At 52.3% G+C, this 15,429-nt stretch overlaps 1 protein-coding gene across 1 annotated transcript; it reads right to left on the bottom strand.

Moving 5' to 3' along the window:
* Positions 1 to 1,115: 1,115 nt before the first annotated feature.
* On the bottom strand, positions 1,116 to 15,033 carry LOC120928772 (olfactory receptor 51E1-like). The gene is made up of 2 exons (XM_040339762.1): positions 14,849 to 15,033; positions 1,116 to 2,565 (listed from the first exon to the last, which is right to left on the bottom strand). The coding sequence occupies exon 2, from the start codon at positions 2,533 to 2,535 to the stop codon at positions 1,567 to 1,569; it is 969 nt and encodes a 322-aa protein (XP_040195696.1). The 5' UTR covers positions 2,536 to 2,565; positions 14,849 to 15,033; the 3' UTR covers positions 1,116 to 1,566.
* Positions 15,034 to 15,429: the final 396 nt, after the last annotated feature.

Here is a 15,429-nt window from a genome sequence, read left to right on the forward strand (position 1 = left end):
ATTCCCTGAAACCGATCCCCTGTGGCTCCCCTGCAGCAGCTGACAGTCAGCAGGAGGAGGAGGAGAAGCCAGCTGTGCTGCAGGGAAAAGGGAACTGCCTGCATCATAAAACTGCCCAGGCCACCCTTGTTGAACTGATGGGGCCTAAGCCCTATACAGGGGGCTGGTTTTACCACCGTATTAGCGGTCCTGTGCGGGGCTATATATGGCATACTCATGGGGGGGTCAAAACAATGGATGATGGTGACCCTGGACAGGAGAGGGGATGATTAAAGTGGCGGAAGGGGAGCCATTTCCTGAAACCGATTCCCCTGTGGCTCCCTGCAGCAGCTGGCAGTCAGTAGGAGTGGGAGGAAAAGCCAACCTTGCTGCAAGGGGAACTGCTTGTATCATAAAGCTGCCTGGGCCCCCCTGTAGTACACATGAGGGGGGCAGAGGGGCGTCAAAGCAGCAGATGAAGGGGATCCTGGACAGGAGAGGGGGTGGTTGAAGTGGTGGAGGGGGACCAAATGTTGGAACCTATCCCTGTGTGGCTCCCCTGCAGCAGCTGACAGTCAGCAGGAGGGGAGGAGGAGATGCCAGCTATGCTGCAAGGAAAGGCGGATTGCCTGCACCATAAAGCTCCCCAAGCCCCCCTGTTGAACCGATGGGGCCCATGCCTTATACAGGGGGGCTGGTTCTACTTCCTTATCAGTGGACCTGTGCAGGGCTATATATGGCATACTCCTGGGGGGATGGAGACAGGTCAAAGCAATGGATGATGGTGACCCTGGACAGGAGAGGGAGTGAGTGGTGGGGGGCGCCATTCCCTGAAACTGTTCCCCCTGTGGCTCCCCCTTTAGCAGCTGACAGCAGGAGGGGGAGGAGAAGAAGCCAGCTGTGCTGCAGGGAAGGGGGGATTGCCTGCACCATAAAGCTGCCCGGGCCCCCCTGTAGTAAACATAAAGGGGGTCAAAGCAGCAGATGTAGGGGATCCCGGACAGGAGAGGGGGTGGTTGAAGTGGTGGAGGGGGGACCAAATCTTGGAACCTATACCCCTGTGGCTCCCCTGCAGCAGCTGACAGTGGGCAGGAGGGGGAGGAGGAAATGCAGGCTGTGCTACAAGGAAAGCGGCACTGCCTCCACCATAAGGCTGCCGGGTCCCTCTGTAGTAAACACAAAGGGGGTCAAAGCAGCAGATGTAGGGGATCCTGGACAGGAGAGGGGTTGGTTGAAGTGGTGGAGGGGGACCATATCTTGGAACCTATCCCCCTGTGGCTCCCCTGCAGCAGCTGACAGTGGACAGGAGGGGAAGGAGGAGATGCCAGGTGTGCTGCAGGGAAAGGGGCACTGCCTGCACCATAAAGTTGCCTGTGCCCCCCTTGTTGAACTGATGGGGCCCCCGGGTCTTATACAGAATAGTCTGCAGTTGAGCAGCACTGGAATATAATGAAGCATGAATTAAAGGGGAAGTACATATTTATAGAGAGACCAGTTGGGGGTGAATGTCTACATTAAGCACGAGTTACAACCACAATTTTCTCACTCTTGTACAATTTCCCCCGGTGTCTCCATGACGGTGGCGGGTCAGAATCCCGGGGACGTCTTGTTACTGCTTTTCCCTTTACCGAACAGCTTGGCCAGCCTTTTGCGGATCTGCTTTGTTTTAATCCCGTAGATCAAAGGGTTAATCACGGGAGGGAGTAGAAGGTAGACGTTCCCGAACAGGATGTGCAGGTTGGGAACTGGACCGCTGGGAACCCGGTGCACCACAGAAAGGCCGATGAGGGGGATGTAGTAGACGAGGACGGCACATATGTGGGCGGCGCAGGTGCCGATGGCTTTCAGGCTGGACTCCCTCACCAGACCAACAGCCTCCTTTATAATAAGCAGGTAGGAGACGGAGATGAACAGCGAGTCAATGCCCATGATGGAGGCGATGACGAACATTCCGTAGATGACGTTCGCTCTGATGTTGCCGCAGGCCAACTTCATGACCTCCTGGTGGAGGCAGTAGGAATGGGTCAAGAGATCGCTCTTCCATTCAGGCAGCCGCTTGATAATCAGGGGAATGGGGATCATCACCGCCAACCCTCTGGCCAGGTTAACCAAGGAGATCTTCGTGATGTTCCGGTGGGTTAAAATGGCGGTATACCGGAGAGGGTGGCATATGGCTACGTACCGGTCGATGGCCATGGCCACCAGTATCCCGGACTCCAGGGCGGACAGGAAATGGAGGAAGAACATTTGAGCCAGGCAGGCGTCGAAGGCGATCTTCCGGCGGTCAAACCAGACGATGTTCAGCATCTGGGGCATGACGGCGGTGGCGATCAGGAGCTCGATCACTGAAAGCATGAAGAGGAAGATGTGCATGGGTTCGTGAAGTTCCTGCTCCACCCGAATGATATAAATGAGGGTGGAATTTCCGAGGACCGCCACCATATACATCAAGAAGAAGAGCAATCCGAACCAGAGATTCAAGTCTTCGAGGTTCGGGAGGCCACTCAGCGTGAAATGACTGATATGGCTACACGTTGAGTTGTTCGTCTCCGTCATGACCCCGGGTCACAGGAGCTCCATCTTGTCCTGCAGGAAGAAAGACATAACGCCCATTAAGATCACCCACTCGCCCATTGTACCCATCAATCCATCATCCATCCATAAACCCAACCACCAACTCACCCATTCCATCCCTTCATCCATCCATAGACCCAACCACCCACTCACCCATTCTATCCATCTATCCTTCATCCATCCATAGACCCAACCACCCAATCACCCATTCCATTCATCTATCCATAGACCCAACCACCCACTCACCCATTCCATCCTCCATCCATCCATAGACCCAACCACCCACTCACCCATTCCATCCCTTCATCCATCCATAGACCCAACCTCCCACTCACCCATTCCATCCCTTCATCCATCCATAGACCCAACCACCCACTCACCCATTCCATTCATCCATCCATAGACCCAACCACCCACTCACCCATTCCATCCTTCATCCATCCATAGACCCAACCAACCACTCACCCATTCCATCCCTCCATAGGCCCAATCACCCATTCCATCCCTCCATCCTTCACCCATCCATAGACCCAACCACTCACTCACCCATTACATCCCTCCATCCTTCACCCATCCATAGACCCAGCCACCCACTTACCCATTGTAACAGACCTATGAACTATTCTGCCTACAAGGAACTGCATGACTTGTTACAATTGGATTTACCACATTATATTCTGAGCTCAAAGGGTTAATTGTAGAAGGAGCTCTTTCACTGCTAAATGCTAATTGACGCTCTGTTGTGTATTACCAGTTAACAGCCTCCTGCCAGGTGTATGCTAACGTGATGATCTGTGAGTGTGTATTGTTCTAAAGGTTAATTGAATTCTATTGAGAAAGGAATGTGCCTGGCCAGGTCATGATAAGTGGATCTCGGTGCCGGAACGTCTAGAGACTGATTGATTCAAGGAGATGTCATTATTTCAAAGTATCTGCATTAAAGCCCCCCCCACTGTGTGAGGAGGGGGGGCGGAGATTGGCATTGTTCCTGTAACAGTTTGTAAGCACATATAAGCTAGGTGAAATGTCCCATTAAACAGTCTTGTTTGACCCTTCAAACGCAGCCTCGTCTCTTTCTTGAAGGTGGACTCTCTCTCTCTCTGGATCTTGGGGATGGAATGATACCGGTTTTACTTGCATATCGCACTTTGCCAGGGAAAAGGACTTCTCCAACGGCTGATACCCTCTCACTAGCCCGGGTAGCCGTTACACCCATTACATTCCTCCATCCTTCACCCATCCATAGACCCAACCACCCACTCACCCATTACATCCCTCCATCCTTCACCCATCCATAGACCCAGCCACCCACTCACCCATTCCATACCTCTATCCTTCACCCATCCATAGACCCAACCACCCACTCACCCATTCCATCCTTCATCCATCCATAGACCCAACCACCCACTCACCCATTCCATTAATCCTTCATCCATCCATAGACCCAACCACCCACTTACCCATTCCATCCCTCCATCGTTCACCCATCCATAGACCCAACCACCAACTCACCCATTCCATTCCTCCATAGGCCCAACCACCCACTCACTCATTCCATCCCCCCATCCTTCATCCATCCATAGACCCAACCACCCACTCACCCATTCCATCCCTCCATCCTTCATCCATCCATAGACCCAACCACCCACTCACCCATTCCATCCATCCTTCATCCATCCATAGACCTAACCACCAAATCACCCATTACATCCCTCCATCCATCCTTCATTCATCCATAGACTCAACCACCCACTCACCCATTCTATCCATCTATCCTTCATCAATCCATAGACCCAACCACCGACTCACCCATTCCATCCATCCATCCTTCATCCATCCATAGACTCAACCACCCAATCACCCATTCCATCCCTCCATCCTTCACCCATCCATAGACCCAGCCACCCACTCACCCATTCCATCCTTCCATCCTTCATCCATCCATAGACCCAATCACCCATTCCATTCATCCATCCATAGACCCAAACTCCCATTCACCCATTCCATCCCTTAATCCATCCATAGACCCAACCACCCACTCACCCATTCCATCCCTCCATCCTTCATCCATCCATAGACCCATTCCATCCCTCCATCCTTCACCCATCCATAGAGCCAACCACCCACTCACCCATTCCATCCCTCCATCCATCCATAGACCCATTCCATCCCTCCGTCCTTCACCCATCCATAGACCCAACCACCCACTCATTCCATCCCTCCATCCTTCATCCATCCATAGACCCAACCACCCACTCACCCATTCCATCCCTCCATTCATCCATAGACCCAACCTCCGACTCACCCATTCCATTCCTCCATCCATCCATAGACCCAAACTCCCACTCACCAATTCCATCCCTCCATCCTTCATCCATCCATAGACCCAACCACCCACTCACCCATTCCATCCCTCCATCCTTCATCCATCCATAGACCCAACCACCCACTCACCCATTCCATCCATCCATCCTCCATCCATCCATAGACCCAACCACCCACTCGCCCATTCCATTCCTCCATCCTTCACCCATCCATAGACCCAGACACCCACTCACCCATTCCATCCCTCCATCCTTCATCCATCCATAGACCCAACCACCCACTCACCCATTCCATCCCTCCATCCTTCACCCATCCATAGACCCAACCACCCACTCACCCATTCCATCCCTCCATCCTTCATCCATCCATAGACCCATTCCATCCCTCCATCCTTCACCCATCCATAGACCCAGCCACCCACTCACCCATTCCATCTCTCCATCCTTCATCCATCCATAGACCCAACCACCCACTCACCCATTCCATCCCTCCATCCATCCATAGACCCAACCTCCCACTCACCCATTCCATCCCTTCATCCATCCATAGACCCAACCACTCACTCACCCATTCCATCCCTCCATCCTTCACCCATCCATAGACCCAGCCATCCACTCACCCATTCCATCCCTCCATGCTTCATCCATCCATAGACCCAATCACCCACTCACCCATTCCATCCCTCCATCCTTCATCCATCCATAGACCCAGCCACCCACTCACCTATTCCATCCCTCCATCCATCCATAGACCCAACCTCCCACTCACCCATTCCATCCCTCCATCCATCCATAGACCCAACCTCCCACTCACCCATTCCATCCCTCCATCCATCCATAGACCCAGCCACCCACTCACCCATTCCATCCCTCCATCCTTCACCCATCCATAGACCCAACCACCCACTCACCAATTCCATCCATCCATAGACCCAACCACCCACTCACCCATTCCATCCCTCCATCCTTCATCAATCCATAGACCCAACCACCCACTCACCCATTCCATCCATCCATCCTCCATCCATCCATAGACCCAACCACCCACTCACCCATTCCATTCCTCCATCCTTCACCCATCCATAGACCCAGACACCCACTCACCCATTCCATCCCTCCATCCTTCATCCATCCATAGACCCAACCACCCACTCACCCATTCCATCCCTCCATCCTTCACCCATCCATAGACCCAACCACCCACTCACCCATTCCATCCCTCCATCCTTCATCCATCCATAGACCCATTCCATCCCTCCATCCTTCACCCATCCATAGACCCAGCCACCCACTCACCCATTCCATCTCTCCATCCTTCATCCATCCATAGACCCAACCACCCACTCACCCATTCCATCCCTCCATCCATCCATAGACCCAACCTCCCACTCACCCATTCCATCCCTTCATCCATCCATAGACCCAACCACTCACTCACCCATTCCATCCCTCCATCCTTCACCCATCCATAGACCCAGCCATCCACTCACCCATTCCATCCCTCCATGCTTCATCCATCCATAGACCCAATCACCCACTCACCCATTCCATCCCTCCATCCTTCATCCATCCATAGACCCAGCCACCCACTCACCTATTCCATCCCTCCATCCATCCATAGACCCAACCTCCCACTCACCCATTCCATCCCTCCATCCTTCATCCATCCATAGACCCATTCCATCCCTCCATCCTTCATCCATCCATAGACCCAGCCACCCACTCACCTATTCCATCCCTCCATCCATCCATAGACCCAACCTCCCACTCACTCATTCCATCCCTCCATCCATCCATAGACCCAACCTCCCACTCACCCATTCCTTCCCTCCATCCATCCATAGACCCAGCCACCCACTCACCCATTCCATCCCTCCATCCTTCACCCATCCATAGACCCAACCACCCACTCACCAATTCCATCCATCCATAGACCCAACCACCCACTCACCCATTCTATCCCTCCATCCTTCACCCAACCATAGACCCAACCTCCCACTCACCAATTCCATCCCTCCATCCTTAGACCCATTCCATCCCTCCATCCTTCACCCATCCATAGACCCAGCCACCCACTCACCCATTCCATTCCTCCATCCTTCATCCATCCATAGACCCAACCACCCACTCACCCATTCCATCCCTCCATCCATCCATAGACCCAACCTCCCACTCACCCATCCATCCATAGACCCAACTGTAACGGACACATGCATGCTGCCGAGACAGTTATAATCTTCGTGCAGGGGGACTACAAGGAACTGCATGGCTTGTCACAAGTGGAGGTACCACATTGTATTCTGAGCACAAAGGGTTAATTGGACAAGTTTCTTTTCATTGTTGAATGCTAATGTTCCCTTCGCATACCTAATGAACCCTCTTTTGTGTGCAGGTAAACAGCCCCTGTGAGGTGTATGCTGATGGGGATTATGTGTGAGTGATAATTGTTTTAAAGGTTAATTGAATTCTATGTGCCTGGCCAGGAAATGTTAAGTGGGGTGAGGTGCCGAAGCGGCTAGAAACTGGTCAAGTGATTAATTCAAGGAGATGTCATTGTTTCAGGGGGTCTGTGTTGAAGCCCCCTACTGGGTGAAGGGGGGGGGCGGAAACTGTCATTGTTCTTGTAACAGTTGTAACCAGATATAAGCAGGTGAAATATGCCAAATAAAGTCAGTCTGCTTGACCCTCCAAACGTAGTCCGTCTCGTTTCTTGGAAGGGCGTTCGATGGGATATACCGGCGGTACCTGCATATCATAACTTGTCAGCAAAAAGGACGTCTCCAACGGCCGATACCCCTCACTACCAGTGGGTAGCCGTTACATTGGTGGCAGCAGTGGGATGGTCCTTTTATCCAAAGAGCAAGTGCTGAATGGAGTCGCAGTACGCCAGGCTGAAAAGATCCACACTGAAAGATCTATTGGAGATTCGTGGTAGGAGCGCCAGCAACAGACCACGGAGGGAGCTGATAGCTGACCTGCTGGAGCTGGACGAAATGGATGGATCCATGGAAGGAACGGAGCCCCTTGCACCGGTCAGCGAGGAAGATGTAATTACTGGGATTGTACAGCGGAGATTATCCTTGTATCCAGAAACGTCCGTGGAACTTATCAACCAGCTGTTCCGGGAAGCAAGGGAAGAAATACAAACGAAGAGGGGACAAGAACTGGAACTGGTAAGAGTGAGACAGCCCATTACACCTGCAGTTCCTACCCCCCCACCTGCTGCTACAGGAAAGAAAATACCGTTCACTGCATTTAAAGCTTTTGTAGAAAGTGAGGAGGAAATCGATGGATATTTGGCGGACTTTGAGAGGCAGTGCTCACTACACCAGGTACCACCAGACCAATGGGTCACTATTTTGTCGGGGAAATTGTCGGGCAAAGCCAATGAAGCCTTTCGGGCTCTCGCCCCAGAGGATATTTTACAATACCAGCAAGTTAAAAAGGCGCTGCTAACCCGATACGCCGTAACTCCAGAAGCCTACCGCCGTCGCTTCCGGGAGTCCAAGAAGAAGGCTGTGGACTCCCACATGGAATGGGCCAACCAGTTACAAAGGGTGGCATCCCATTGGGTCCAAGGGTGCAAGGCCAACACCGGGGAGGAAGTATTACAGCTGTTCCTAATGGAACATTTCTTCCAAGACCTGGCCGCAGACATACAAGACTGGGTACGAGATCGCCGTCCCGCTAACTTAAACGAGGCGGCTCGGCTAGCAGATGAGTACGCGGAAACAAGGAAAGTAAGCCAGGGTACTATGCGGCTGGCTCAGAAGGTGGTACCGCGTACTCCAACCCTCACCCCACGCCCAGAGTTTCGGGCTCCAGTCCCACCAGGACCACCACGTCCTCAGGGGCCTAACAACTACCCCCGGGATTCGTCTAGGGTGACGTGCCATCACTGCAGCAACACGGGACATATTGCTCGTTATTGCCCTCTAAGAGCTACAAATAACAATTGGAGACGTACAACACCCAACACAGAAGTCACTCCATCACGTCCCTCTGCGGCCCACTGCCTGGAGACCGAGGGGGGCCCGGAGGAATGTCTGGGGATTTTGTATGAGGCAGACCCAATACAAGCTGCCTCCCCAGATAACCGTCAGCATCACCGTCAGGAGGTACGGGTGAATGGACAAGTAGCACAAGGCTTAAGAGATACCGGGGCCACTATCACTCTGGTTCAAAAACATCTGGTAAAGCCAGAGAACCTCTCCACTCGTACAATTGCCGTCCGGGTCGCAGGGGGCGCTGTATTCCGCTTACCCACCGCCCGGGTGCACTTAGACTGGGGAGTCGGGTCAGGAAAGACCACCGTTGGTATCATGGACAACCTACCGGCCGAGGTTGTGCTGGGCAACGACATTGGCCCTCTGACTTCGGCGTATCTACCTACACCTGATGCAGCTTGCCCCGTGACCACCCGCTCACAGACCCGTATCACAGATGATCCTACAACAGGCCAGGAGACCCAGGTAAGCCAAGAACCGACATGTAACCCCACTACGGTAGAGAGACCCATAGCTTGGGACACCCCAGAGGAATTTGGGAGGGAAACTAGGGAGGACTCCACCCTTCAAAAGTATCGAGAATTAGCAGACAGTAGAGGGGATGAGCGGGAACGTTTTATATGGGAGGGTGACAGGTTATACAGATTGACTGAAGGCAGAAAGAGAGGCGGTGTCCCTTCGCAAAAGCGCCAAATAGTGGTACCCAGAAAGTACCGGTTGGAACTTCTCCGAATCGGCCACGACATTCCGTTGGCAGGGCACCTAGGGGGTAACCGCACCACCTACAGGATCACCCAGACTTTCTTTTGGCCAGGGATCTCGAAGGATGTGCGACGTTACTGCAGCACCTGTGACGTATGCCAACGGGTAGGAAAAAGAGGGGACCACCCTAAGGCTCGACTGTCACCTATGCCCGTGATCGAGGAACCGTTTAGCAGGGTAGCAGTCGACCTAGTGGGACCTCTACCTAACCCCAGTCCCTCAGGTAAGAAATACATTCTTACCGTAGTAGACTATGCTACCCGCTACCCGGAGGCCGTCGCTCTGACGAATATTCAGGCGGACACTGTTGCCAGTGCGCTCGTCGGGATATTCACCCGAGTGGGGTTCCCTCAGGAAATCCTGTCCGACCGAGGGACCCAGTTTACTGCAGATCTAACCCAACAGTTATGGAAGGTCTGCGGTATTAAGACCCTGCTTAGTTCACCGTACCACCCTCAGACCAACGGTCTCTGTGAACGCTTTAATGGTACCCTCAAGCAATTGCTGCGGACCTTTACGGCGGAATACAGAGACTGGGAGCGATTTTTGCCGCACCTCTTGTTTGCCTATCGAGAGGTACCGCAGGAATCCACAGGGTTCTCTCCCTTCGAGCTGCTCTATGGACGGAGAGTGCGAGGCCCCCTCGACCTCATCCGGGAGCACTGGGAGGGCGAGACAGAACATGAAGGTGTCCCCATTGTGCCATATGTGCTGGAAATGCGGGACCGCATGGAACATTTAGCTCGGATGGCACGGGACCATCTCCAAACGGCCCAGGGACGACAGAAACACTGGTACGACCGGGGCGCCCGTCAGAGAACGTTTCAAGTGGGCCAGAAGGTGCTGGTGCTTAGGCCTGTCAAAGGGAATAAGCTCCAGACCTCATGGCAGGGCCCTTACAAAGTGGTAGCGCAAGTCTGCGATACTACATATGTAATCGCCAGCAGCCAAGATGAAAGGGTCCAGAAATCCTTTCATGTAAACTTATTAAAAGAGTATCAGGAAAGACCAGAGGATGTAGCAGCCATATGTATTCCAGCCACTGAAGACCCCGACAGCTTACCCATCCCAGATCTATTAGCAGATTCGGAACCTAAGACTCTGCTCAATACGATACAGCTAGGGGAGCGGTTACCTCCCGCAGAAAAGGGACAGATGCGACAATTGATAACTGAGAAAGGACTGACATTTTCCCAGGAGCCCGGGTACACTCTCTTAGCGACTCACTACGTAGAGACCCCAGGACAAAACCCGCTCAGACAGACTCCCTACAGAATCCCTGAGGCAGTAAAAGAGGAGATGAGGAAGGAAATACAAGAAATGTTAAGACTGGGGATCATAGAACCATCTGACAGCCCCTGGGCCTCACCCGTTGTCCTAGTACCCAAAAAGGACGGAACAACCCGATTCTGTGTCGATTACCGACGCCTCAATGACAAAACCGTGACAGATGCCTACCCCATGCCCCGAGTAGACGAGCTATTAGATCGTATTGCCAGGGGACGTTATCTGACCACAATCGATCTGTGCAAAGGGTATTGGCAGATTCCCCTGTCCAAAGAGGCTATCCCTAAGTCGGCATTTGTCACCCCATTTGGCTTATTCCAGTTCAAGGTCATGCCATTTGGGATGAAGAACGCCCCAGCCACATTTCAGCGCTTAGTGGACCGCCTCCTTGATGGCTTCCAGGATTTTGCTTGCGCGTACCTGGATGACATTGCGATCTATAGTGAGACTTGGGGGGAACACTTGAGGCATGTTGAGGCTGTACTGGATCAGATTAGGGCCGCCGGCCTAACCCTGAAACCAGAAAAATTTAATTTCGGGATGGCAGAAGTCCAGTACTTGGGACACAGAGTGGGGTGTGGGAAACAACGACCAGAACCCGCTAAGGTTGAGGCTGTAGCCAATTGGCCAACTCCCCACACTAAGACCCAGGTACTGGCATTTCTAGGGACAGCGGGGTATTACAGAAAATTTGTCCCTGACTATAGTACCATTGCCAAACCCCTGACGGATTTGACCAAAAAGAATTTGCCTAGAGTAGTCCTGTGGTCTCCCGCCTGTGAAACAGCATTTCAAACCTTGAAACAAGCATTGATCAACGCACCTGTCCTATCTGCCCCCGTCCCTAACAAAAGATTTGTCGTTCATACAGATGCGTCCATGTATGGACTGGGGGCAGTTCTAAGCCAGATCGGGGAGGATGGAGGAGAACACCCTGTCGCGTACCTGAGTAGAAAACTATTACCCAGGGAAGTGAGCTACGCGGCCGTGGAAAAGGAATGTTTAGCCCTGGTTTGGGCCTTAAAGAAGCTCACACCCTACCTGTATGGTCAGGAATTCACCCTGATCACGGACCATAACCCACTAGTATGGCTGAACCGAGTAGCCGGAGATAATGGGCGCTTGCTAAGATGGAGCTTGGCCCTACAACCCTACAATTTTTCTATCCAATACCGCCCTGGCAGATTCAATGGGAATGCCGACGGACTGTCCAGGCAAACTGAACTTTTACCCTAACAGCAGACCGGACATCCCCAAGTTGATCCGAAAAAGATCAATCCGGGTCTGCCGGAGTGTTCCACAAAGGGGGAGTAGTGTAACGGACACATGCATGCTGCCGAGACAGTTATAATCTTCGTGCAGGGGGACTACAAGGAACTGCATGGCTTGTCACAAGTGGAGGTACCACATTGTATTCTGAGCACAAAGGGTTAATTGGACAAGTTTCTTTTCATTGTTGAATGCTAATGTTCCCTTCGCATACCTAATGAACCCTCTTTTGTGTGCAGGTAAACAGCCCCCTGTGAGGTGTATGCTGATGGGGATTATGTGTGAGTGATAATTGTTTTAAAGGTTAATTGAATTCTATGTGCCTGGCCAGGAAATGTTAAGTGGGGTGAGGTGCCGAAGCGGCTAGAAACTGGTCAAGTGATTAATTCAAGGAGATGTCATTGTTTCAGGGGGTCTGTGTTGAAGCCCCCTACTGGGTGAAGGGGGGGGCGGAAACTGTCATTGTTCTTGTAACAGTTGTAACCAGATATAAGCAGGTGAAATATGCCAAATAAAGTCAGTCTGCTTGACCCTCCAAACGTAGCACGTCTCGTTTCTTGGAAGGGCGTTCGATGGGATATACCGGCGGTACCTGCATATCATAACTTGTCAGCAAAAAGGACGTCTCCAACGGCCGATACCCCTCACTACCAGTGGGTAGCCGTTACACCAACCTCCCACTCACCAATTCCACCCCTCCATCATTCATCCATCCATAGACCCAACCACCCACTCACCCATTCCATCCCTCCAGCCTTCATCCGTCCATAGACCCAACCACCCAATCACCCATTCCATTCATCCATCCTCCATCCATCCATAGACCCAACCACCCACTCATCCATTCCATCCTTCATCCATCCATAGACCCAACCACCCACTCACCTATTCCATCTATCTATCCTTCATCCATCCATAGACCCAATCACCCACTTACCCATTCCATCCCTCCATAGACCCAACCACCCACTCACCCATTCCATCCATCCATCCATAGACCCAACCACCCACTCACCCATTCCATCCCTCCATCCATACCCAACCACCCACTCACCCATTCCATCCATCCATCCTTCATCCATCCATAGACCCAACCACCCACTCACCCATTCCATCCCTTTATCCTTCATCCATCCATAGACCCAGCCACCCACTCACCCATTCCATCCCTCCATCCTTCATCCATCCATAGACCCAACCATCCAATCACCCATTCCATTCATCCATCCTCCATCCATCTATAGACCCAACCACCCACTCACCCATTCCATCCTTCATCCATCCATAGACCCACTCACCCATTCCATCCCTCCATCCATCCTTCATCCATCCATACCCAACTACCCACTCACCCATTCCATCCATCCATCCTTCATCCATCCATAGACCCAACCACCCACTCACCCATTACATCCTTCCATCCATCCATAGACCCAACCACCCACTCACCCATTCCATCCCTCCATCCTTCATCCATCCATAGACCCAACCACCCACTCACCCATTCCATCCATCCATCCTCCATCCATCCATAGACCCAACCACCCACTCACCCATTCCATTCCATCCCTCCATCCTTCATCCATCCATACACCCAACCACCCACTTACCCATTCCATCCCTCCATCCTTCATCCATCCATAGACCCAACCACCCACTTACCCATTCCATCCCTCTATCCCTCATCCATCCATAGACCCAACCACCCACTCACCCATTCCATCCCTCCATCATTCATCCATCCATAGACCCAGCCACCCACTCACCCATTCCCTCCCTCCATCCTTCATCCATCCATAGACCGAACCACCAACTCACCCATTCCATCCCTCCATCCTTCATCCATCCATAGACCCAACCACTCACTCACCCATTCCATTCCATCCCTCCATCCTTCATCCATCCATAGACCCAACCACCCACTCACCAATTCCATCCATCCATCCTTCATCCATCCAGGTGCTCATCTATCTAATCACCTTACCACCCACACACCTTCCCAACCACTCACTCAACCACACATTTCATCCATCCATCCATCAGTTCAACCACCTACTCACCCAACCAACCATCCGTCCGTCCATCCGTCCATCCATCCGTCCACCCGTCCACCCATCTACCCCCGCATTCATTTTAAGAAAACAAACAATTGCAAGAACCTGAAGAGACATGAGCCCGGCTGCCTTTAACCCTTCCCGCTACCAAATTCAGCTCAATGTGTCAGTGATCCAAGTAGAACCCTTTCTTATTATTTTTAGACTTGAAATACGCAATAAGGTGTTCAGACTTCACTGGCTGCATGCTTGCCATAAAGAAGTCAAGGGAAAAATGCTAGAGCCGGAGATAACCAGGTAACCGGCATTCTTTGATGGTCTTCAGCAGTGCCGGGATAAGGTCATCCAGCCCTCAGGGCAAAGATGACAAACTGCACCCCCCCGCCCCACTCCCCCATTTATGATGTGCAGGCTTAGGGGATCCTACGCTCAACAGTCACCATGACTGCAGCTGTCACTACTCCTGTCAGCCTTGTAACAGAAGGAAGGCACCCCCATCCCTAAAGTAAACTATTACGCCCAGGGCAGCCGTCCCTCTCACCCACCCCTTGTCCCGTCTCTGGTCTTCAGATCCTAAGTCCTCAATCCTTACCTCTGTATAAAACGGCAGGATCCTTATCTCTTAAGTCCGGGACACAAGGTGCTCCATCCTCCAGAGTACAGCCAGGTCGGAGGATTCATAGAGGAAGGTCCAGCCAGGGATACAATCCAGTGATGGGCATCCTATGGACGGGTCCGGACGCAGGGGGGAGAAGTGGACCGTCTGATGATGAGGAACATCTGGAGAACCTGGAGGAAGTCCTGCTTGTGGCAATCAGGAGGGGAGGGGGGGGCAATCAGGAAGAGAGGAAGTCGCTGTTACTGGAAAGAATATAAACATCATAGGACAATAATTTCCTATCACAGGAGCTGACACTCGGCCAAGTCCGGAGCGCACAGCGACAGATATATGACGTGACGCCGCGCCTTCTCTTCCTGGACTTCATCACTGGGAAAGCTATAAATGGAAATATTCCGAGAGACTCCGAATTCACTCGCCTTCACTCTCCGATTACAGAAGGGAATGAACTGTGTAAACAAAGACTGGATGGAGGAGAACTCTGATCGGCATCGAACGTCCTCATCAGAGGAGCCAACCGGACAGGAGTTCCGGGATTATGTCTCCTAACCATT

This window comes from Rana temporaria, chromosome 2 (assembly GCF_905171775.1).
Source record: "Rana temporaria chromosome 2, aRanTem1.1, whole genome shotgun sequence".
Lineage (NCBI taxonomy): Eukaryota > Metazoa > Chordata > Amphibia > Anura > Ranidae > Rana > Rana temporaria.